The sequence below is a fragment of the Anguilla rostrata genome, chromosome 1 (assembly GCF_018555375.3).
Source record: "Anguilla rostrata isolate EN2019 chromosome 1, ASM1855537v3, whole genome shotgun sequence".
Classification (NCBI taxonomy): domain Eukaryota; kingdom Metazoa; phylum Chordata; class Actinopteri; order Anguilliformes; family Anguillidae; genus Anguilla; species Anguilla rostrata.
Window position 1 is genome coordinate 1,455,001 of NC_057933.1, and position 25,000 is coordinate 1,480,000.

Genomic DNA, 25,000 nt, shown 5'->3' on the forward strand with positions numbered 1-25,000 from the left:
TTCACCCCCCCCCCCTCCCCCTCGTCCACCCCCTCCCTCCCCCGCCACCACATCCCTTCATTCTCATTCCTGCTTCTCCAGCACCAGGCTCAAATCAAACACGCCTTTCTTCAGACCCCAAATTCAATCGCCTGCTGTTCCTCCTGATCTTCTGCTCTGCTCTCTCTCTCTCTCTCTCTCTCTTCCTTCATTCCGTGATATTTGCTCTCTCTCTTTCACCCTCTCTGTCTCTTTCGCAGACACACCCCTCCGTAGAGGAGAGGGCGGGTGAATCACCTGTGCAGGCGGGTGTCACCTCGCTGCCCTTCTGAAAGCGTTGAGCTAGAGAAGCTCCTGTTCACCTGCTCAGGAACGCAGAAGCGGCCATGACACCAGATGCTCCGGGCTCAGGTACAGTAGCTGTGTCCATTTAACATTTTTTAAAATGGAGTCTTAGTGTAGCAGCAGAGACCAGTCTGCTAGCGTAGCGTGCTAAAAGCACCCCGCCTGCTGGTGTCTGATCTCGCCCATATCAGAGATGATATCGTCCAAATAACTAATCAATATTCAAAGTAGCACGGTAGCCAGTTTTAAAGCAGAATTCAGCTGCCCCTCCCCCCCCCTCGACTCTCTGCAGTGCAGTATGACAGTGTGCCCCCCCCCCGTCCCCAACCCACCCCCCAGTGCTGCTACAATAAGGACTCTTCTTCTCCTCCTCCTTCCTGTTGGGGCAGATGTCTTCGATGGCGGCTCTGCCAAGCACTTCCTGAATGGCGGTGTTGTGCCACAGCGAGCGAGTGAAGCACGGGCTCCTCACCGCCAAAGGCGCCGTTGTCCCCCCCCCCTCCCCCCCCAAAAAAAGGGCCTCCTCACGGGGGGCACTCAGAGCCCCCTCTGTGTGCTAAACTACAGGAGTGTGAGAGTCAAACCTACATTCCCCCATCTCTCTCTCTTTCATCGTTATTCTCTCTCTCATTGTCCTCTCTCTCTTTTTATCACTATCATTCTCCTTTCAGTCAAACTCTTTCTCACCGTCATTCTCCCTCTTTCTCCCCCTCTCTTTCTCACTGTCATTCTCTCTTTCTCCCTCTCGCTGTCTCTCACCGTCATTCTCTCTCTGTAATTCTCCCTCTCTCACTTCTTCGCCCTCTCTTTTGGGATGATGAGGAATAAGTTACGTAGGCAGACTGGACACGTGTGTGAATAACGGCTCGCTCTGTGTATCTGCAGGGTGTTTAACGCCGAATCTTGCATTCTGTAAAACTACGGCCGATCTCACGTGCCCCCCTCTCTCCCTCTCATCCACCTCACTGCTTCTGTCCTTTTTTCTCTCTCATTTCTCGATAAACAGCAGGTAGGGTATCCGCAGTGACCGGAGCGTGAACCTCCCCCCCCCCCCCCAAAAACCCCCCTGCCCCCCACTCCCCAAACACAGGGGCACTAAAAGAGTTCCCATCAGCCATCAGGAGGGCTGGCTGACTGCGATAAGAACAGGCTGTCCGGAGCGCTAGGCTACGCTACTCCAGAGGATTAGTCAAGTGGTCATCATCCTACCCCCCCACCCCATCCTACCCCCCCCTCCCACCATAACCCCGAGCGTGCTCTTCTGAAGAGGAAGAGGAGGGTGAAGCAGCAGGCAGTGACAGCCACACCAGGCAGAGACAGGCTGCTGGAGCTGGAACAGAGCAGAGCTGGGGAACCTAACTGAGTCTCCCACCTGCAGCCTGAGGTGGAGTGCGTATTGGGGGAGAGGCATGGGGGAGGGGCATGGGGGAGGGGCATGGGGGGGTGCTACAGGACATGACAGTCCTGGTTTGGGACCAGAATCTCAGCCTGCAGGGGAGTGTGCTTAAAGGATCTGTTTCCTAACAGCAGGGGGGGGGGGGGGGGGGTGGGGGTGGGGGGGGGGGGGGTTGGCCTGATCATCAGCAGGGGCTGAAGGACTCACCTTAGTCCCCCCATATTTTTGTTTCTTTAATACAGCTCTAATTGTCTGATATATTACTCACTTATCAGCTTATTAAATAATAAATTGGTTCAATAATAAACAATATGAATACTTCTTTTGCTGGGCAAATCTCTGTCATATCTAAAACAGCACACTTGTGTACACACAGACATCCACACACCCACACACCCATACACACGCACGCACGCGCACACACACACGCACACGCATGCACACGCACACACAAATCCACACTAGCACACAACACCCTTCTCACACGCACACACACACACACACGCATACACACTGGACGGGGGACAGCACAGCCTTGGTGCAGAAGCATCATCTTCCCTTGGATATTTTGCTGTTGCACTAATTCAGAAAAACTGAGCAATTATCCCAGAATGCAACAGCAAAGAATGTGCAACAGCAAAGAATGTACATAACTCATTTGCATAAATGATCTCATAGATCTGACATGCAAGCTTTTCACACTGGGCTCTGATTGGATGGGTGGAGTTATGCAGTGTAGCTTGGCTCTGATTGGATGGACAGGGTTATGCAGTGTAGCTGGGCTCTGATTGGATGGGCGGAGTTATGCAGTGTAGCTTCATTCTGATTGGATGGACAGGGTTATGCAGTGTAGCTGGGCTCTGATTGGATGGGCGGAGTAATGCAGTGTAGCTGGGCTCTGATTGGATGGACAGGGTTATGCAGTGTAGCTGGGCTCTGACTGGATGGGCGGGGTTATGCAGTGCAGCTGGGCTCTGATTGGATGGGCGGGGTTATGCAGTGCAGCTGGGCTCTGACTGGATGGGCGGGGTTATGCAGTGCAGCTGGGCTCTGATTGGATGGGCGGGGTTATGCAGTGCAGCTGGGCTGTGATTGGATGGGCGGGGTTATGCAGTGCAGCTGGGCTGTGATTGGACGGGGCTGGGGCTCGGTCCCGGGGAACGCTCGATGTTTAAATGGCCGCGGCCTGGCTGCTCCGAGCCCGGCAGCGCCCGTCCCGATCCGCTGGTAAACGCAGGACATCGGGCAGCGCTGTTTTTCTCCAGGCCATTACCTTTTTCTCCTTTACTCTTTTCTTTCCTGTTTCTCTCTTTCTGAAACTGCCTTTCAGCCGCAATTTCACAACCCGAGGATTCTGGGGGTCGTCGCGGGATTCCGTTCACATCAAAGGAGGAACAGGTAAGAGCAACAGGCAAGGGAAAGAGCAACAGGCAAGGGAAATCCTATTAAGCCGTATCACCCCCACGCCCCCCCCCCCCCCCCCCAAAGCTCAATTTCCCCCTGAAGCAGGCGAAAGGGGTCGTTCTCAGCGCTGGTCCCCGTCTCTGCCCCAGATCGGGGTGTCCTGCCGGGACAGGTGAATCTGGGCTGACTGTACACTCTTATCTCTCGCCCGCCAGCCAGGCTGCCAGCTCAGCCAATCAGACGCCGGGGGCCGGGTGCAGTCTAGCAGCAGCGCGTGACAGCGAAGCACCGAAATGAGACACCCTCCCGAGGTGGCGAGGGTACACGGAACGAGAACACGCCACACACACATCTACATGCACTGTGCGTTCAGTGTGTTAAGTCCTTGGTGCTTGCATACCAGGCAGCTAAGGGGTCAGCACCAGGGTACATTCAGAGGATCATCAGACCCTACACACCAGCCAGACCTCTCCGTTCTGCCACCTCTGGACGCTTGGCACCTCCCCCTCTTCGCGTCTGCACTTCCCGCTCCCGTCTGCTGTCTGTCCTGGCCCCTCGCTGGTGGAATGACCTCCCCGTGATGGTCAGAACAGCAGAGAATCTCACCACTTTCAAACGCAGACTGAAGACTCATCTCTTCAGGCTGCACCTCTCCCCACCCCTCCCTAGCCTATAGTTCAGCTCATTGTACCTAGCTAGGATAATTTGATTATGTTAGTGTATCTGGTAGGATTGTTTTTGTATGATTAGGTGTGATTCCAGTGCTAGTTTGTACTTTGTACTTGGTAGGATTCTTGCTGCTGAACAAGCTTACTCTACAGGGTTGGAGTCCTGATCGATGTGGTCACTTCTGGCACTACGATCCTTACTTCACTCTAGTGTTTCTTTTGCGCCTCTACATCTTGAAACCTATGCACTTGTTGTACGTCGCTCTGGATAAGAGCGTCTGCTAAATGCCTGTAATGTAATGTAATGTAATGTTCCCAGGACACACACACACACATCTACATGCGCTGTGCGCTCAGTGTTCCCAGGACACACACACATCTACATGCGCTGTGCGCTCAGTGTTCCCAGGACACACACACACATCGACATGCACTGCGCGCTCAGTGTGTCCCCAGGACACACACACACATCGACATGCGCTGTGCGCTCAGTGTTCCCAGGACACACACACACATCTACATGCACTGCGCGCTCAGTGTTCTCAGGACACACACACACACATCTACATGCGCTGCACGCTCAGTGTTCTCAGGACACACACACACATCTACATGCGCTGCGCGCTCAGTGTTCCCAGGACACACACACACATCGACATGCGCTGCACGCTCAGTGTGTTCCCAGGACACACACACATCTACATGCGCTGTGCGTTCAGTGTGTTCCCAGGAGAACAATGCAGGGTTTTCCCATTACTGCTCCAGTATGTTCCAGAAACATCTATTAATGCACGCAATTCTACTGCCAATGTTTGTCAGCGGCGATCGCATGGCTGTATGCTTGATGTTATGCACCTGTTAGCAATGGGTGTGGCTCGAAGAGCCAAAACCACTCATTAGAAGGGATGTCCACATACTTTTGGAAATGTAGTGTCACCTTTAAATGACTACGCACAGCACAGTACCTCCAGCACAGAGTAAACAAAACTACACCTCCCAGAATCCACTGGAAGGACCAGCAGCCATCCCATTGACCTCTAATACTGTTCCATAGCTCCCCTTTAACATTATCTTTATTTCCTCAGGGACTGCAGGTAAATGTCGGGAAAGGTGGCGGGCAGTTTTAATGAAGTGCCGTGGGGGGGGCGGGGTGGAGCGGGGGGAGGGGCGGGGGGCAGTATTAATTAAGGCAGAGTTTAAGCCAGATCTAGACCCCGAGCAGTGACTGGAATGGCAATGATCAGGATGGCACAGACTCAAATGAGCACACCTCCTCTCCACCCCCACCCCCTCCAGAGTTCCAGCTTATTCAGCTTCAGCTGATCGCTGTGGATGTTTTTGTTGTTGTTTGATATTGTTTTTTTTTTTTAATGTAACGCTTCATGAATTTGTGTGTAATATTGATCTGCGTTTCCCACTGCTACTCTTAATGTGGCTTTGAATGTCAATGAGCTCATAGCAAACTCTAGGGCAATGCAGAAAGAGACCGTTTTCTGAACTTAATGTTACATTCTGCATGCTGTCCCTATGAAATAAACACAACAGGATCAAGTAAAGACATCCTGATAATATTCTGAATCAAAAAGATCAATTAAATACATTTTTCCAATATCATCAGCTGACCTCACTGTTTATTTGTGATTGTTGATTTTCTACATCTTTCTAATTTCTTTTTCATTCTTACACTCAAAACAGAGCTGAAATGTAAGAATCAAACCCCTGATGCTGTTGGTCAGGGCAGACTCTCTCCCCCCGGCCCAACACTTGAGTCTGAACTCAGGATTAATCACTCAGAGTGATGGACAGAAAGGGGGGGGGGGCGCAAGGGGGGCGTGTGATTCTGATCATTGTGTTGGAATGAGTTTTCACATTCAAACACTTGAAAACTCCATAATGATCTTGCGTTATAAAAGAAAGCTCTTCAGTTTGATCGCATACTCAGGAGGAACTTCTGAATGTCACCTAATGGTCCATTGTTATGGTCCAGATGCCAGAGCTGGAGGAACTGTTTGAAATAATCATCCCAGCATATCCTTCACAATCCTCATCGTCTGAACATCTCCTCACAACCAGCGTTTGTTTTACTACAGAACTGCGCTACTGTACGTATGACCACAAAGGGCTTCAAACCCAGGTGTATTTAACACCGCCAGAAACACCACGAGCACAAGAGCTACTGAGAGGTTAGCATTGCCATTCAACCCTTGTGCGCAGGTCGCTAACATATTATTTTAGCATATTTTACCTGTTTAACAAGCATAGCTACCATGTAAGCCCACGTTCACCAGGTTGCTAACGGCATATGCAATACACTCAGCTGTAGTGTAGATGCAGCTGAAACTTCTTCACTTTTCCACCAATCCAGCGGACACTTAAAGACATCCCCCAGTCCTGCGGGGGGGGGGGGGCAGCAGTCGTTATCCTCCGGGGGAGACGTGGCTGAGATGGCGGAGGTGGCGGCTGATAACGGTGGCTGAGTTACGCTGGCGGTAAGTCTGCAGGTACACCTGCTCACTGTCGCTCATCCCCGATGACTCATCGCCTCCCCAGAGCCAGCAGGAGGCTGTCTGCCTGCACTCGTGTGCCACAGACGGTTTTAAACAAGATGTAAAGGTAACGTCAGGATAATGCCCCCCCCCCGTCGCTCCCCGTTCTGCATACAGCATGTCGCCGTTCGGCTCAAGTCTTCAGGACGTGAACAAGCTCTCTGAAACAGCAGGGGTCCTTAGGAAAAGTCAGAGCCGCAATGGCAGCAGGTGCCGCAGGGAGAACTAGTGTGACTGCTGTGGCACCTGCTGAACTGGCACGAGTCATTATGAAAAGTTAGAGCCACAATGGCAGCAGGTGCCGCAGGGAGAACCAGTGTGACTACTGTGGCACTTGCTGAACTGGCAGGAGTCATTATGAAAAGTTAGAGCCACAATGGCAGCAGGTGCCACAGGGGGGAACAAGTGCAACTATTGTAGCACCCGCTCAAGTGGCGAGAGTCATTAGGAGAACACCAGAGCCACAATGGCAGCAGGCACCGCGGGGGGGAACCAGTGCAGTTACTGGAACACTGGTAGCCCTGGTAACCAGGAGACAGCCCCTGGATCAGAACACCCCACACTGGGATCCATACCTCCATCTTCCTCCATCTACCTCCTCAGTTTCAGACTCGGTTCAACACGTCTCCCCCTGAGATGCGATTTTTCCTTATCAATCAGGAAATACTTTTTGTTTTAAGCAAGGTCTACGCAGATTTAAAACGGCTGAAGTTGGGCCCCTGACTGATTGGGCGGAGATTCGGGTCTGTGATAAAAACCTGACAGCAAGTGGCATGAACATAACCCAGAGACAGAGGTCCTTGGGTATATATCATAAGCTCCAACATGGCGGCTGCGTGTGGTGCATTGTGGGAAGCGAAAGGCCTGTATGCCGGACTCACCACGCAGCAGGTCGGGGGTGGCGTGCGGGGAGCTGTAGGTGTGGATCAGCTGCCAGTCGAAGTCGTCCTCCTCGCCCTGGCGGTACTCACACGTGCTGGCGTCCGCGTCCTCGTCAAACGTGCAGCCTGCAGCTGGAGAGAGAGGGGGCAGCCAATCAGACAGCGCCACACACCGCTCAGCACCAGGGACGGTGCCATCAAAGCCACAAAGAACACACATTCTCACGGCACATACCGTTATTCCAGCCCAAAGCTAGCCCTGTGTGTGTGAGTGTGTGTGTACACTCAGTATACTCACATACACATTCACACACACGCACATGCATACAAACCCATCCTTACACATAAACACAAAGACACACATGCAGAAATAAACATGTAACAATGTACACTCTCTCAAATAACCTTCCCAGAATCACATATACTCACACAAATAACCTTCCCAGAATCACATATACTCACACAAATTACCTTTAGCCAACAGATGGGAGGACCCTGGCCAGCACATTCTCCAGAACATTCTGAACCAGCGAAACACTCTCAGCTCCAAAAACACTCAGACCGTTTCAGAACACGAAAGAAAACTTTCTGAAAGGATGAAACCACACACGCCCCCCCGCCCCCCGCCCCCCGCCCCCACACCCTGTGGAGTGAGGCCAGGTTTATTATCCTAATACATCAGAACCGGCCCAACCCCACAAGCCAGAAGCAAATTTCTCTAAATGATGTTTAATGGCTGAGGCCGCGAGGGCTCGGGGGGGGGCGGGGGGGGTGGGGCTCGGGGGGGCTGTAATGCAATGCCATCTAAAGCCCATCTGCTGCCGTCCCGCGCCAGCCCACAGCAGCAGCGGGCAGCGGGTCGCGCTGCCGTCGGATGCCAACCGGCGCCCGCCGCCGCGGCACGGACCACTCCGCTAACTACAGAGAGGCCATTAGCGGATCGTCAAGGTGACCGCGCTGCCCATGAGCACCTCATTACTGCCCCGTTCAGCCCCCCCCTCCCCCCGCCCTGACAGCCAAGCGGGGGGGAGTGCCTAAACAGTTCCCATTACAGCAGTCACCTAGGAAACAAACAAAAACAGCAAATAAATAAATAAATAAATAACAAATAAAGGGCGAGTTTATCAGTGCCTGTTGAACTGGAACCAGCTCTCCAGCCGTCTGCAGGAAAACAGAGAGGACCCTGGCGCTAATAACACCTAGCGCCTCTCAGCTCCTGACCACACAAAAGCCTCTTTCAGCTCTCTACAGCACCATCTCACGGGAGATTCAATTCATTAATGAGGTGGCCTGATGGGTTTAGCGTGGAGCTCGCCTACCGTTGTGAGGCATGCCAAGCTGTGGGAAGGAAAAGGTGCAAGAGCGCCTGTTAGACGGGCTGGGTGAATTATAACTCCATGAGAAATTATTTTTTAAAACACAGCAGGACAGGGGAGGAGGGTGAGAGCACCCAGCATTTTGGTAACACTGTTCCTACGCCAGGTTTCCTACCGTTGCAGGGGTCAGGGGTCAGGGGATAACTGCCCTGTATGCGGAGCTAGTCCGACTAGCATAGAGAGGTGTACTGGGGGCTTCACTGTGAAACTCCCACAATGCACTCTGTTCCCTCCACAGTGCCGCCAGCTGCAGTGTTGGGAAAGGGAGAGGGATGTTGAGGGACGCTCTGACAGTGTTGGGAAAGGGAGAGGGATGTTGAGGGACGCTCTGACAGTGTTGGGAAAGGGAGAGGGATGTTGAGGGATGCTCTGACAGTGTTGGGAAAGGGAGAGGGATGTTGAGGGACCCTCTGACAGTGTTGGGAAAGGGAGAGGGATGTTGAGGGATGCTCTGACAGTGTTGGGAAAGGGAGAGGGATGTTAAGGGACGCTCTGACAGTGTTGGGAAAGGGAGAGGGATGTTGAGGGACCCTCTGACAGTGTTGGGAAAGGGAGAGGGATGTTGAGGGACGCTCTGAACATGGCTGTGCACAGGGTGACACGACTCAACGCGCCCTTTAACTCACAGTGTGGGAGCCCGGGCCAGACGAGCAGGGCCTGTGCAAACAGGCGGCCACCGCCACGGCGGTCTGGAGTCCCCTCTCCACTGGCCAATTACATTATAATCTGGCAACCTCGCACCGCAGATCCCCCATTTCCAATCTGCTTTGAGCCACTGCCAGGGTTTAGAAGCCTACTGGATACATCGCGCTTTTGTGTGTGTGTGTGTGTGTGTGTGTGTTCCTTCTACTGCTCATTTTTTTCATCCAATGTTTTGACTCAATTTTCTCTCTTTTTCCTTGTATCAAAGTCCTGTCTTGCTAGCAAATTTTTTAATAAAACCACTAGTCTGTTTACCTGAGTGTTTATTTATAACATCACATCCCCATCCCCCCCCCCCCCACGCCCCCACCCCCACCGCCCCATCCCACCACCGTGTTACTCCACCAGCCAAACTCTGTCCATCTGACTATGCAGATCAGCACCAGTCAACTCCAGGACCTGTGAGCTGCAGTGTCTGCAGGTATTTACTGAGCGGTGAAGGAATGTGTGCACTCCTACCAACTGGAACGGGATTCGTTATCATTCTCTTGATTATCTGACTCCAAAATCGTGTTTTAACCTTTCCTCTGTGCTAACAGGTACGCACAGGAGGAGCACACTGCTGTCCGCCAGAAGTGTGGCTCCATACGGATCGCTGTCTAGCTTGGCAGACGCGGACGTGTCTCTGGCTTCTGCAGCCCGCATAAATACAGTTGCGTATCCTGCTACAACATGCACGCACATGTGATGCACAGGAGACCTGCTACAACATGCACGCGCATGTCATGCACAGGAGACCTGCTACAACATGCACGCGCATGTGATGCACAGGAGACCTGCTACAACATGCACGCGCATGTGATGCACAGGACACCATGTTGACAAGTCTCCCCGATCCATTGCACTTCTCTCCTTACACACAAGGAACAATCCAAAAGTCATCAAATAAAGACGCAATCATGACAAAAAAGTACAACAGTGAATTCAGCTAGTGCCATCTCTGTAAGCACATCACACTGGGTTAACCTTTGCAGTTCAGGAACCAACTTGTTCCCCATGACATCAGCTTTCCATCAATGCAAAACATGATCACACTGTATTATGGACAATATAAGTGTTACATAACGCTGATCCAACCGGATGTCTTGCAGCTGAGCCTTGTCTCTCTGTCACACCTGCTGACCTCGTCAGTGCAGTAATCAGTCTGTTTTATTCTGGGGTCTGATAAGAGGCAGACTTCTGTGAACTGCCCCACAGCACTGTTGTGCATGTTACATGAGCATTGTCTTCCTGTCTTATAAGAATATGACCACTGCTGTGATTTCGATCTAACCATAAGCATGGTTGCTATATGACATTCTGTCTTGTTGGGTGATGATTGATGAGGTTGCAATATGACCATTATTGTGGTTGTGATATGACCTTCTCTCTGGGGCGATATAGCTCAGGAGGTTAGACCGATTGTCTGGCAGTCGGAGGGTTGCCGGTTCAAACCCCGCCCTGGGCATGTCGAAGTGTCCTTGAGCAAGACCCCTAACCCCTAACCTCTAACTGCTCTGGCGAATGAGAGGCATCAATTGTAAAGCGCTTTGGATAAAAGCGCTATATAAATGCAGTCCATTTACCATTTACCATTTGGTTGGGATATGACCTTCTCTCTGAATGGGATATAACCATCTCTCTGGTTGGGATATGACCTTCTCTCTGGTTGGAATATGGCCTTCTCTCTGGTTGGAATATGGCCTTCTCTCTGGTTGGGATATGGCCTTCTCTCTGGTTGGGATATGACCTTCTCTCTGGTTGGTATATGACCTTCTCTCTGGTTGGGATATAGCCATCTCTCTGGTTGGGATATGACCATCTCTCTGGTTGGGATATGACCTTCTCTCTGGTTGGTATATGACCTTCAGCACCGGCTCCCCTCAAGGCTGCGTCCTTTCTCCTCTACTCTTCTCCCTGTATACCAATAGCTGCACCTCCAGTCATCAGTCAGTCAAGCTCCTGAAGTTTGCAGACGACACCACTCTCATTGGACTCATCTCTGGTGGGGATGAGTCTGCCTACAGGAGAGAGATTGAACATCTGGTGTCCTGGTGCAGCCATAACAACCTGGAGCTCAACGCCCTAAAGACAGTAGAGATGGTAGTGGACTTCAGAAGGAACGCAGCCCCACCCGCCCCCATCACCCTGCATGACTCCCAGTCGACACTGTGGAGTCCTTCTGCTTCCTGGGCACCATCATCACCCAGGACCTCAAGTGGGAGCTGAACATCACCTCCCTCACCAAGAAGGCTCAGCAGAGGATGTACTTCCTGCGGCAGCTGAAGAAGTTCAACCTGCCAATGACAATGATGGTGCACTTCTACACTGCCATCATTGAGTCCATCCTCACCTCCTCCATCACCATCTGGTACGCTGCTGCCACTGCCAAGGACAAGGGCAGACTGCAGCGTATCATTTGCGCTGCTGAGAGGGTGATTGGCTGCAATCTGCCATCCCTCCAGGACCTGCACACCTCCAGGGCCCTGAGGCGGGCAGGAAAGATTGTGGCCGACCCCTCCCACCCTGGACACAAACTCTTTCAAACACTCCCCTCCGGCAGGAGGCTGCGGTCCATCAGGACCAAAACCTCACGACACAAGAACAGTTTTTTCCCGACTGCAGCTGGCCTCATCAACAAGGCCCGGGACCCCCTCTGATACTGTACTGTTATCCTGACCCCCACGGACACCAAACAGACAGCACCTGTACTTATAACACTTTATCCCCTTGCACTATTGTTTATTGTTTACTGTTTTACCGTTTGCACTATGTTTATGTTATTTTATGTCTGTTATGTTTTTATTGCACTATGTTTATTTCATTTTATTTATCTTATTTTATGTTCACTGTTATGCACCACCTGACCAAAACAAATTCCTCGTATGTGTAAACCTACTTGGCAATAAAACCTGATTCTGATTCTGATTCTGATTCTGATTCTGATTCTCTCTGGTTGGGATATGGCCATCTCTCTGGTTGGGATATGACCATCTCTCTGGTTGGGATATGACCTTCTCTCTGGTTGGGATATGGCCATCTCTCTGGTTGGGATATGACCATCTCTCTGGTTGGGATATGACCTTCTCTCTGGTTGGGATATGACCTTCTCTCTGGTTGGGATATGGCCTTCTCTCTGGTTGGGATATGACCATCTCTCTGGTTGGGATATGACCTTCTCTCTGGATGGGATATGACCATCTCTCTGGTTGGGATATGACCTTCTCTCTGGTTGGGATATGGCCTTCTCTCTGGTTGGGATATGACCTTCTCTCTGGATGGGATATGGCCTTCATTGTGGTGGTTATAGGAGTATTGATGAGACAGGAGTATGGTCAGTGTGAACAGAATGGGTGTGTGCTTGCTACCACTCAGATCGCCTAAAAGTCTCTGTGCATAACCAACAAACTCAGCGTCCCAAAGGCCGAAGACGAAGGCACTCTGCCGCAGCCCTCCTGTGAGAGACAAAGCGCCCTATCAGAGCGGCGGGACCGCATCAGAGCCGCTTAAAAACCTCAGAGGGCCGCCGTTCCTCTGATATTCTGTAACGAGCCACAGAGCGCGGGACAGGCCTGCTCAGAGCATCGCGTTAGCCTGCTTTTATTTACTCCTTAAAGCTTCATATCGTTCACACTCGTCTGAAATGCCCTCGCTACGGTACCTCACGATCTCCACAGCCACTATCACGGGGAGGGCATCTATATCCACAAAACTAGCAGACAAATAAAGGGCACTTTGAAAGATAAGCCGTTGGAGGTGAAACAGAACAGAAAAGAACAGCCTGGCTATTTTCACCCAAGCCGAGTTGAATGTCATGATTAATATGGTTCCCTGAAACAGGCTGTGCGTTGAGTTTAATGAAAGCGGGAGGTGTGTGGGAGCAGACTCTCAGCAGACTCTCACTCTGCATCACCTAGCGCAGGTAGAGCGGCGGAGGCGGGGCTGACAGCTCTCTGGAGGTGTTTAAAAAGCGACGGAGAAGAGGAAACAGACGGCGAATCGTCAGAGTCTCGCCGGGTGAACTGGAGAGGAACCGAGAGGCAGCAGCTCAGGCAATCTGTGTAACACAGCCGCAGGTGAGCAGCGCCCTGGCAGCGGGTTTAAAGGGTGCCCTACTTACACGGGCACCCAGGGTACCTGTGCTACCTGTGTTAGGCACCCGTGCCCTACTTACACAGGCACCCAGGGTACCTGTGCTACCTGTGTTAGGCACCCGTGCCCTACTTACACGGGCACCCAGGGTACCTGTGCTACCTGTGTTAGGCACCCGTGCCCTACTTACACGGGCACCCAGGGTACCTGTGCTACCTGTGTTAGGCACCCGTGCCCTACTTACACGGGCACCCAGGGTACCTGTGCTACCTGTGTTAGGCACCCGTGCCCTACTTACACGGGCACCCAGGGTACCTGTGCTACCTGTGTTAGGCACCCGTGCCCTACTTACACGGGCACCCAGGGTACCTGTGCTACCTGTGTTAGGCACCCGTGCCCTACTTACACGGGCACCCAGGGTACCTGTGCTACCTGTGTTAGGCACCCGTGCCCTACTTACACGGGCACCCAGGGTACCTGTGCTACCTGTGTTAGGCACCCGTGCCCTACTTACACGGGCACCCAGGGTACCTGTGCTACCTGTGTTAGGTACTCCTGCTTCGGCATACAACTTCTCCATACGCAACGTCACAAATTAGATCCCCTCTCTCTCTCTCTCTCTCTCTCTCTCAATTTCAGTTCAGTGTGCTTTATTGATGTCACTCATGGTCATGTCATCTATCTCTTTCTCTCTCTCGTTTACTGAATTAAATCCAATATTCGGATGAAATACATACTGGAAATGTTGCCAAAGCATTATATGCAAGTAGTTTTAAATAGAAAGAGGGAAAAAAAACTGTGAAAATCTGAACTAATTTTAACTCTCTCCCCTCCCACTCCCTCTCCCCCTCCCTCCCTCCGTTCCCCCCTCTCTCTCCATCCCATTCTCTCCCTACGTTTCTCTGTCCCTCCCTATCTCCTTCGCTCTGAAACCTCTTTGTGATTCCCTCACACCGGCTGTGTAATTGGCCATTTGCAATGCACTGCGGGACCGTCATACGTGTCAGACAGGACTGTCCGGGAAGACTCCACTAATCCGCCACATTTACATATGTCCCTTTCCCACTGTGTAATGGTATATATTACACCCGGACGGCAATACAATCCGAAAAAAGAACAGAGGATGAACAGGATAAAACAGCATAGTAATGGCTGAACATACATGCATACACACGCACACACACACACACACGCACACGCACACACACGCACACACGCACACACGCACAGACGCACGCGCACACGCACACGCACACGCACACGCACACGCACGCATTTATCAGACATCACCCACTAACTGCCACCTCAGCTAACCAACACTCTGACACTCAGGCAAATGCTAGTTAAGGTTCATTAGGGCTGCAATGCACAGGGCTTCAGTACCACCTCCACTCCTAATGGGGCTTCAGTACCATCTCCACTCCTAATGGGGCTTCAGTACCATCTGCACTCCTAATGGGGCTTCAGTACCGTCTCCACTCCTAATGGGCTTCAGTACATCTGCACTCTAATGGGCTTCAGTACCGTCTCCACTCCTAATGGGGCTTCAGTACCATCTGCACTCCTAATGGGGCTTCAGTACCGTCTCCACTCCTAATGGGGCTTCAGTACCATCTCCACTCCTAATGGGGCTTCAGTACCATCTCCACTCCTAATGGGGCTTCAGTACCTCTCCACTCCTAATGGGGCTTCAGTACCTCTCCACTCCTAATGGGGCTTCAGTACCATCTCCACTCCTAATGGGGCTTCAGTACCATCTCCACTCCTAATGGGGCTTCAGTACCATCTCCACTCCTAATGGGGCTTCAGTACCATCTCCACTCCTAATGGGGCTTCAGTACCATCTCCACTCCTAATGGGGCTTCAGTACCATCTCCACTCCTAATGGGGCTTCAGTACCATCTCCACTCCTAATGGGGCTTCAGTACCGTCTCCACTCCTAATGGGGCTTCAGTACCATCTGCACTCCTAATGGGGCTTCAGTACCGTCTCCACTCCTAATGGGCTTCAGTACCACCTCCTCTAATGGGCTTCAGTACCATCTGCACTCCTAATGGGGCTTCAGTACCGTCTCCACTCCTAATGGGGCTTCAGTACCATCTGCACTCCTAATGGGGCTTCAGTACCATCTCCACTCCTAATGGGGCTTCAGTACCATCTCCACTCCTAATGGGGCTTCAGTACCGTCTCCACTCAGCCAATCAAAACCTGCTTTCCACACCTGTGTGCTTAAACCTGATTGGAAAAGGGGGGTTACAAAATGTGATCACCCATTTATTTTTCCAGGGTTTGTCGTAATGAAAGTAATGGATATGTTATTGCTTACTAATGAACGATGTTTTCTTGTTAAAAGTATCAAGGAGGTACAAATAAAATAAAGTGGGGAGGCATTAAACTAGTCAACAGTAATATGTAATAAAACCATTTCTAACAACTAAGAGCATAAAAAAATGTAATCTCATCAGAATGATTAGAATTAATGTTTCATAAATAAAATGATCTGTTTTATTAACCATTTATAACACGTATGTATGACTCTTAAGAAGCAGTAACATTTAGGAACATTATTGTAACAGCACCACTGACTGGAAGGTGAATACCAGTTTTGAGAAGATAAAAATAAATCAGGTAACAGAGTATAGGGTGAGACTGGCAGAAGGCTACACAGCTTGCCTGTTGAACAACGCCTCGCCTGTTTCCATTATTTTTACACCAGGGAGAGAACAGAACTGTGACACAGTTTCTGTAAAATAGGACAGAGAGAGGGATTAGCACAAGGAGTGATGATGAGAGAGAGGGAGGGACGGAGAAAGGGGAGAGCGAAAGATGAGAGATGGTGAGACATACGGAGAGAAGGAGAGAGGTAGAGAGAAATTGAGATGAGAGATGGGAAGAGATGGAGTACGTGAGATAAATGAGATGGATGGATAAAGAGACAAATGGAGAGGGGACTGACGAAGAGAGGGAAAGGAAAAGAGAGAGACAGAAAACAGGAAGAGCTGAGAGTGTGCACACTTGCATCAGAAACACAGGAGATGGGAGAGAGAGAGAGGAGGAGGGAGAGAGGGACGAGGAGGAGGGAGAGAGGGACGAGGAGAGAGAGAGGAGGGAGAGAGGGAGGAGGAGAGAGAGAGGAGGGAGAGAGAGAGGAAGAGGAGAGAGAGAGGAGAGAGGAGAGAGAGGGGAGAGGAGGGGAGAGGAGGAAGAGGAGGAGGAGAGAGGAGAGGAGGGGGGGGGGGGGAGGAGAGAGAGAGAGAGAGGGAGAGAGAGGGAGAGAGGGAGGAGGGCTTTCTGTCTGAAGCCACACCAGTGCAGCTCTTTGCTGCAGCCCTAGTGGTCAGAATGTAGTACAGCAGCATCGCTGGGGCGGCAGTGTAGTGCAATGGGTCAGGAACTGGTCTCGTAACCGAAAGGTTGTACCCTTGAGCAAGGTACTAAACCTGCATTATATCAGTACATATCCCGCTGTATTAATGGATGCAACGTACATTTTAGGTAAAAAAGTCGCTGTGTAAGTGGCTCTGGATAAGAGTGTCTGCGAAATGCCTGTAATGTAATGTAACGATGTCAGGTCTGGAATTGTGCAGTTCTGCAGAGAGTTTGCCCAAGGCCAGACCAGCCGATTACCGATCAGCAGAGAGGCAGAGTGGGTGGAGTTTATTCCCCTCTCATGCATATTAATTATGTAGGCTATTATCAAGAAGCTAATACACCTCAGAGAGTTAGACACAAAGTAATGAAACTTGGCAAGTCTATTTCCAACTCCATCCTGAATACAGCCCTAAAGAACTGGGCCAAATAAACCACAAGGTAGCACTATGGAACTCAACGTATTTAAAAAATGGAAAATTTCACCAAAAAAATATATTTTCCTTGCAGACATTTGAAATTTGCTTGGCTGACTAAGTGTCTCATTAGGAATACATGTTCTTTTCAGTTCCATATGTATTTGTGACTCAAGTGCATAATTGCTGCTTGCAGCTGTTTTTTCTGATTATACGTCCCTAAAACTGAATGGGCAGAAAAAACTCCTACACTCAATCATAGAAATATGAACCTTAGTTTGTGTGTTCATTTGTACCTTCGCTGCTCAAATTATCACAATGATGCCTACCGGCCAGATTACTGCTGCTGTAACACAACAGTTCACATTTGGGCCCATAACTCCTGATTTTCTTTTTTCCCCAGATTTAATGGCTCATGGCCAACAAAATGTACATTCCCAATTTAAATTGGGCCAAATTGGATTTTTCGCCATTTAGATTTTTTTTTTTTTTTTTATTGTATTATTTTTTTTTAGCTAAATATATTTTTGTAAACTACTCCTGGGCCATTCAGACCATCATCAGAAAATCATCAGAAAATCATCATCAAACTAGGCAAGAAAGAATCTCAAGAGTCTCGCCTCAATAATTACCAAAAAAAAAGGCGGACTTTTCAAAAGACTATGGCCGCCACATGAACCCCCGCAATTACTGCTTGCAGCGTATATTTTTCCTTTCTGTTACCTGAAGGAGAGACATCAATTATCACGCGCCTGTCTCACAGGACGCACCCCACCCACCTCCCACCGCTACGATAAAGAGAGGGGAAGGGGAAGAAAGATAAAAAGACAGATTGTGATAAGTACACAAATCTTATTAACGCAGAAACAAAATAAACTAATTAATAACTGAGTGTTGGTAAATAAAAAAAGAAAATTATGGAATAAGGAGTCAAGGAAATGCTTGATGTGTAAAGAACAAATTTTCCCCAGATCCCACCCACACACACACACACACACACACACACATACATACACACACCGATGTGTATGCTCACACGCACATACATATACACACTGAAACACACACACACACACACACATTTCCCTCTTCCCAAACAGCTCTCTGGTTCCATGTTGATACAGGGGGTGGGGCGGGGGGGGGGGGTGCTGCAGAAGAACCCACAGACAACACCCCCCCCCTTTCCGTCACTCTGCCTGATCCTCTTTCCTCTTCACCTCCTTCTACTATTCATCTCTCTCTTTTCTCTGCCTCCTCATTTTTCTCTTCTTCCATCTCTACATCTCCGTAGCCCTCTCTCTCTCTCTCTCTCTCTCTCTCAGGCGTTTTGTGTCTGGCTTTCTGTCAGATGAAGTATGACTGCAGCATCTCGAAGCAACCGCAGAGCCATCTTAAATTTAGTCAAATGAGAGGCGGCCCCTCCGCTTCTCCCTGGGGGGGGGTTGCTGAAGAGGAGCAGCGTGTCGCACTCTTCCTCTCCAGCTCACGCCGTTTCTCAAATCCGCGAGCATCTCCTGAGGCATGACACTTTACTCTCCATCATCCCCTCTCTCACGTTCCCTCTCTTTTTTTTTCCCTCTCCTTTTTCTTCCATCTGCTCTGTCCCTCGCTCGAATGCTCTCTTTACCTCTCCTCCTTTCTGCACTCTTCCTCCCATCCATCTCTTACTCTCCGCAATTCTTTCTCCCTCCCCCTTTCAAAGTCAAATTCAAATTCAAGTTGAAGGCTTGTCCTCCTCAGAGCCATTCACAAGGTCAGAATAGTTTAATGGAACCAGGAACCGTGTCAGGACAGAGGTCATCGCAGGTCGGACGTTGGGAGTCGGACAGGCAAACAGGTGAAACAGGCGGAACCCGACCATTTCATCACATCAAGGTCACAACTGCGTTTCACAGCACAGCTGACTGCGGCGACAGTCAGAGAGCGCAGCCGTCTGCGCACCAGGCACGGCGCAGCCTAGCTCTGTCAACAGCCAGCGACGGAAGCTAGCACATTCCATCACTGTCACATCATGTGAGCCAATCAAACAGAACCTTTCAGCAGACCGCCGCGTATTCAAACTGAATCCAGAATTTGCAGCAATGGCTACTTTCCCGATCAGATCGTGTCTGTGAGGCACCGCTGGGACCATCGTCAAGCACCGCCAATCATGTTCGGATAGAAAAGGCAGCGCGATGGAACCTGGCTGTGAGATGGAGGATCTGTGTGGACAAACACGCAGACGTGCAACCGAAGGGCAGAAAACCTTCCCGTCAGGGGCAGAAGGATCCGAAAGGGAACCTGCCCAACCCTCAGAGCCCCGAAGGCCAGGACTCTGCAAGATGGCGCCACACCCCTGCCAAGCAGGAAGCGAAATCTGTGAGCAACCCCACGCCGAACCGACAACCGACACCGTCTGAATAATCACCAGACCGCTCTGAAATTACCCCCAAAAAAATGTATCTGAACTGCCAAGTGAAAATAAACAACAGTCAGAAGGTAAGAAGGTAGATTTTAAACTTTCTGGGAAGAAGAACTTCCTCAGGTTTCTTTTTTTTTTTTTTTCAGAAACTTGGTGACCTTTGACCTTTGAACTGAGCTACAGCTGCTATGGTAACACGGCAGCAGAGGTAACGCAGGTATGTCAGGTTTTTAACATGATGATCCGACTGACAAGGCGACTGTCCAAGGCGCAGACCGCACCGAATGCCAGCCCACCCGTCAGCCTGGCAGAGTGCAATACAGACCCGTCTGTTACCCGGGAGACCAGAGATGGGGACCTGTCAGCCCCCGCCTGTACCCCCGCGCTGGAGTGAACTCTGGTGAAAGTGCTCCCTCACCCCTCAGTTAGCACCGTCGCCCTTTTTCTGCTAAAACATGCCCCCTTTTCTCTCTCAGTCAGAGGGGACGTCCAGGCGTGCCAGGAATCAGCCAACCGGCTCACTCTCGAACCCACAGCCGGCTGAGATACGCCGGTCCCACAGCTACGCGTCACACATTCAGAGGTTCAGCCGTTTTAGCTTCACGCTAGAAACAAACGCACATCGGGTACCACATGCCATTAGCGGCTGCGTCACATGAGAAGCTTCAACAATCAGGCCTCCGCCCCAGAATCACTGCGCTGAAATCACCCCGTTCGAAAGCGAGATTTATTACATTCACTAGACCGTCCGGCTGATTGGTCGACCGGCCTGTTCCATTTGAATGCAAGGCCTGGCCAATAATTACACTGTCTCTGCTTCCTGGTTGCACTTGATAGTGACATCACATCAGCAGTCTGGCTTGAGGGTGGGGCTCACCTGGCTAATGATTTCACTGGGGGGGGGGCATTCATATTCACAGTCACTCACACCAGAGACATTAAAGATGGAGTATCCACATCCCACAGCCATGATGCTGGTTAGCAAACGCTAACACCTGCCTCAGAACCTATCATACTAGAGTGCATCACATAACACTGCTACAGGTGGAGCACTCAGGTGAGTTCCACCCAGGTGACGCCATAGTGACCAGGGGAACAGGTGCAGCAACCTCAGCTGACTTTCCTTATAATGTGAGGCAACTACAGCCATGTCATTGGCCATCAAAACACCCAATCAAAACACCATAACAGGCTTTTTTTGGGGCCAGTGTAAAAAAATGATGAAATAGGCTGCACACAGGGAATTCATTTTGCAACTGGCAGATAATTACCTAAAGCTAATTAGCAGACAACAATCACCACTGGAGTCACTGCTGAAAAAAAATCCAATTTACGAGAAAATAACAAGACTTCTTCACTTGCCACTGCTGCTCGCTGACAAGATAACCCCACGATTCAAGATGTGAATACAGTAATGCAGCTTATCCAATGGAATCTGCTCCATGCCACTGCACGCACTGATAAATCTAGGCTAATATCTTACAATAACCATATAACAGGCTCAAAAATTAATGATACAAGTGCTTCCCATGCCTTGTACACTCACACACACGCACATACACACACACACACACACACACACAGACACACACATACACATGCACGCACACACACACACGCACATACATAACCCAGCAGATAAATAACCCAGCAGTGCGGAAAAGCAGAGGAAACAGCCGCTGAGAGGAGAGAGGGTAAAAACTCCAGAATTCAGCAGCCCCCCCTAACCCTAACCCCCCCCCCTCCCCGGAGCCCCAGCGGGGGATGGAGCACAGTGAAAAACAGGAAGCTGGACAGAGTGGGGGGGGGGGGGGGCTGGCATGGCTCTGGAACCCTGCTGCAGGGTCAAGGGCGGGCACCAGACGCCAGCGCTGGCACCGGGCGCACGCAGGTGCACCGTCAGCCGGGGAGCTCGTTCCCCTTACAGGGGGGCACTTCCCAAAGTCACCTGTCAGCCAGGACCCCCGCAGTGCCATCACGCCACATCAGCACCCACAGAACCCCCCCCCCAATACTGCACCATCTGCAGCGTGTTCCAGGACACTTCAGACTGAAATGGGGGGGGGGGGGGGGTTTGTTTGTTCCAGGGCACTTCAGACTGAAATCGGGGGAGGGGGTTGCGTGTCCCGGGACACTTTTGGGAGTGGCCCCGCAGGTCCTGCTGGCTGCACACAGACCCTCAGGGAGTTCCGGTCCAGGCTGTACGCAGCGCTGGACTCTCTGTGGAAGGCTCGGCACAGGCAGGTATGGGTCTACAGGAGTGCACAGGCACCTCCACTCAGACTACTCAGTAAACAGGAGGTCCAGCTTCCCCAGAATGCACTTCTCTCTCCTGCGTGTGAGCTGGCCCCATTCCTTCTGTTCCTGTTAACAGGTCGTGAGTTCTCCCCATTGGTGATAATCTTCTGAATGCTGGTGCGCCTGTGGTGATGCCTTCGATCCAGACTCACACGAGAGGCGCTGTTCCTCCTTAAATTCCCGCCTTTCTCCCAACGCTCTCTAAACGCTGCTCCATTCTCTACACTTACGCACAGACTGAAACACGCATTTATTTCGTTTATGTGGACAGTGGACATTACTCAACATCCCAGCTTGCTGTTGAGCTGAATTTAACCAGTAGTGTCTGAGCAGGTAGAAAGCAGCCAGTGGCGGGAGGGGGGGTTGGGGGGTTTTAGTAGAGGAGGGCAGACAGGAGGCAGAAAAACACAGATCCCCAGAGAACAGCAGGTTTTCACAATTTTGGAACAAAGTGAGTAAGAGAATTATTAGGAAATCCCAAGTGGCCTAATCAACATTAATTCAATAGCACATTCACTTCAATGTGCAGACTTCAATTCAGACCAGAGAGAGAGAGAAAGAGAGAGAGAGAGAACAAGCGAGGGAAGGAGAGAGAGAAAGAGAGAGTGATGGAGGAGAAGTGGAGAGAGAGGGAGAGAGAAAAAGGGTTAGAGTGAGAGTGTGTACAGCATAATAAACTTCACACCAGTGACACACAGGAGAGGCAGGACAATACATCAAAGAATAAAAAGTTGTCAGGATTTAAGGTTTGGCAGCAGAAAAATCTTTGAGTCATTAAACTGATTTAATTTGGTGTCAATAAAGGGGACGTCTGGTATAATTAAAAATCATTAACTCTTTGCTCAGAGTCGCTCCCTCATACACTGATCCTGTACTAACCTCACCAGATTGAGTGTAAACACACACTCACGCACACATACACTCGCACACATGCAAACACGCACATGCGCGCACACACACACACACACACACGTGCGCGCAGGCTGCATTTTGCTGTTAGTGAATCAAAGGATCGCCCCCAATCAGCAGCAGGGGACGGTGGCATTTGGGCTGCTTCTGTTCCTCTTTAAATGTCTCTGCTTATTGGGTGTGGAGACGACCTGAATGCATATGAGGCACCAACATGTACCAAACGTCCTTTCCTGCAGCTCTCTCCCCCTCTCCTCACTCTTTCTCTCCCTCTCTCCTCACTCTTTCTCTTTCTCTCTCCTCACTCTTTCTCTCTCTCTCTCCTCACTCTTTCTCTCCCTCTCTCCTCACTCTCTCTCTCTCCTCACTCTTTCTCTCTCTCTCTCCTCACTCTTTCTCTCCCTCTCTCCTCACTTTCTCTCTCCTCACTCTTTCTCTCTCTCTCCTCACTCTCAATTCAATTCAATTCAATTCAATAAGCTTTATTGGCATGGTAAGGGTACACTTACATTGCCAAAGCATTCACTCACATGACAAATATAACAGACAGGCAATAACAATTTAACTACAATAAACAGAAAAAATATAAAATCCAGACAATCCACAGAAATAAAATTCTACATCTAGAACATAACACATACAAAGTGTCAATTAACTATAATAATGTTACTTTTCTGGTGTCAATGTTACTCCCTGTCCCTCAGTTTGTGGCAAGTGGCAATGTATTGTGCTGCCAAATCTACACATTCCCTTCTTTCTCCCAAAAGGAATGGCAGCTTCTCTGTCTCTGAGTGCATCTCAAATTGTGGGCAGATTTTTTTCATTTTTAGGAAGAACAGTGACCTTGTCTCTCTGTATTTCTCACATTTTGTGAGGAAATGAAGCTCTGTCTCCACCTCTTCAGTGTCGCAAAGTGAGCACAACCTGTCCTCTCTGGGCAGCCAGGTCTGCCGGTGTCTACCTGTCTCGATAGCCAGGTTGTGTTCACTGAGTCTATATCTTGTCAATATTTTCCTTGTTTTTGAATCTTTCACTGTGGTCAGGTAATCTGCCACAGTGTACTCTCTTTTTAGGGCCCGATAGCATTCTAATTTGCTTTGTGTTTTTGTTTGTGTGTCCCAATAGGTGATGTAATTTTCTTTATGTTTTGCTATAATTTGGTTGACTCTAATTGTTTGTATGTTGCTGTCTTGAGGCTGCTTTGTGTTAGTAGGGGTTAATGAACTAAGCTTCAAGACTAGCTGGCTGAGGGGACTCTTCTTTGGGCTCATCTCTTGGTATTTCAGGGCCTTGTAATGATAAGAGTGGGGGTCGCTGTTTTTGAGGTGAATCCAAAATTTAACTGCCCTTTTTTGGATGTTAATTAATAGTGGGTATTGGCCTAATTCTGCCCTGCATGCATTGTTTGGTGCTTTCCTCTGGACATGGAGGATGTTTTTACAGAGTTCTGTATGCAGGGTTTCTATGGGGTGTTTGTCCCATTTTGTAAAATCTTGCTCTGTGAGCGGACCCCACACTTCGCTGCCATATAATGCAATTGGTTGAATCACTGATTGGAATATTTTAAGCCAAATTTTGACAGGCAGTATAATTTGAGTATTTTTCTTTATGGCATAGAATGCCCTGCGTGCTTTCTCCTTCAGTTCATTTACCGCCAAGTTAAAGCTTCCTGTTGAGCTTATTTTTAAACCTAAATAACTGTAATTGTTACTGTGTTCAATTGTTTTATTTCCTAATTTGAATCTGTATTGTTTCCCTGAAATCTGGATCTTCTTTGAAAGATCATAATTTTGGTTTTAGTCATATTCACTGTCAGGGCCCAGGCTTGACAGTGTTTCTCTACTAGAGCCAGGCTCTGCTGCAGTCCATGTTCTGTGGGCGATAGCAGAACCAGGTCATCTGCATAGAGAAGGAATTTGATTTCTTTATCCTCAAGGGTGAGTCCAGGTGCTGCAGATTGTTCCAGCGCTTTGGCCAGTTCATTGATATAAATGTTGAACAGAGTGGGACTCAAGCTGCAGCCCTGCCTCACTCCCCGCCCCTGGGAGAAGAATTCTGTTCTTTTGTTTCCAATTTTGACTCCGCATTTGTTTTTGGTGTACATTGATTTGATTATATCATATACTTTACCCCCTACACCACTTTGGATAAGTGTGTAGAACAAACCATTGTGCCAAATTGAATCAAATGCCTTTTTGAAATCTATGAAACAGGCAAAAATTTTGTTTTTATTTTGGTT

At 49.9% G+C, this 25,000-nt stretch overlaps 1 protein-coding gene across 2 annotated transcripts in view; it reads right to left on the reverse strand.

Annotated features, from left to right (window-relative positions):
- LOC135257268 (receptor-type tyrosine-protein phosphatase U) overlaps window positions 1-25,000 on the reverse strand; it is a 159,080-nt gene that overhangs the window by 102,916 nt on the left and 31,164 nt on the right. For both annotated transcript variants that reach the window (XM_064339870.1, XM_064339959.1), the window contains exon 2: window positions 7,220-7,351. In XM_064339870.1, the coding sequence (XP_064195940.1) occupies window positions 7,220-7,351 (132 nt within the window). The remainder of the gene's footprint in view (window positions 1-7,219; window positions 7,352-25,000) is intronic.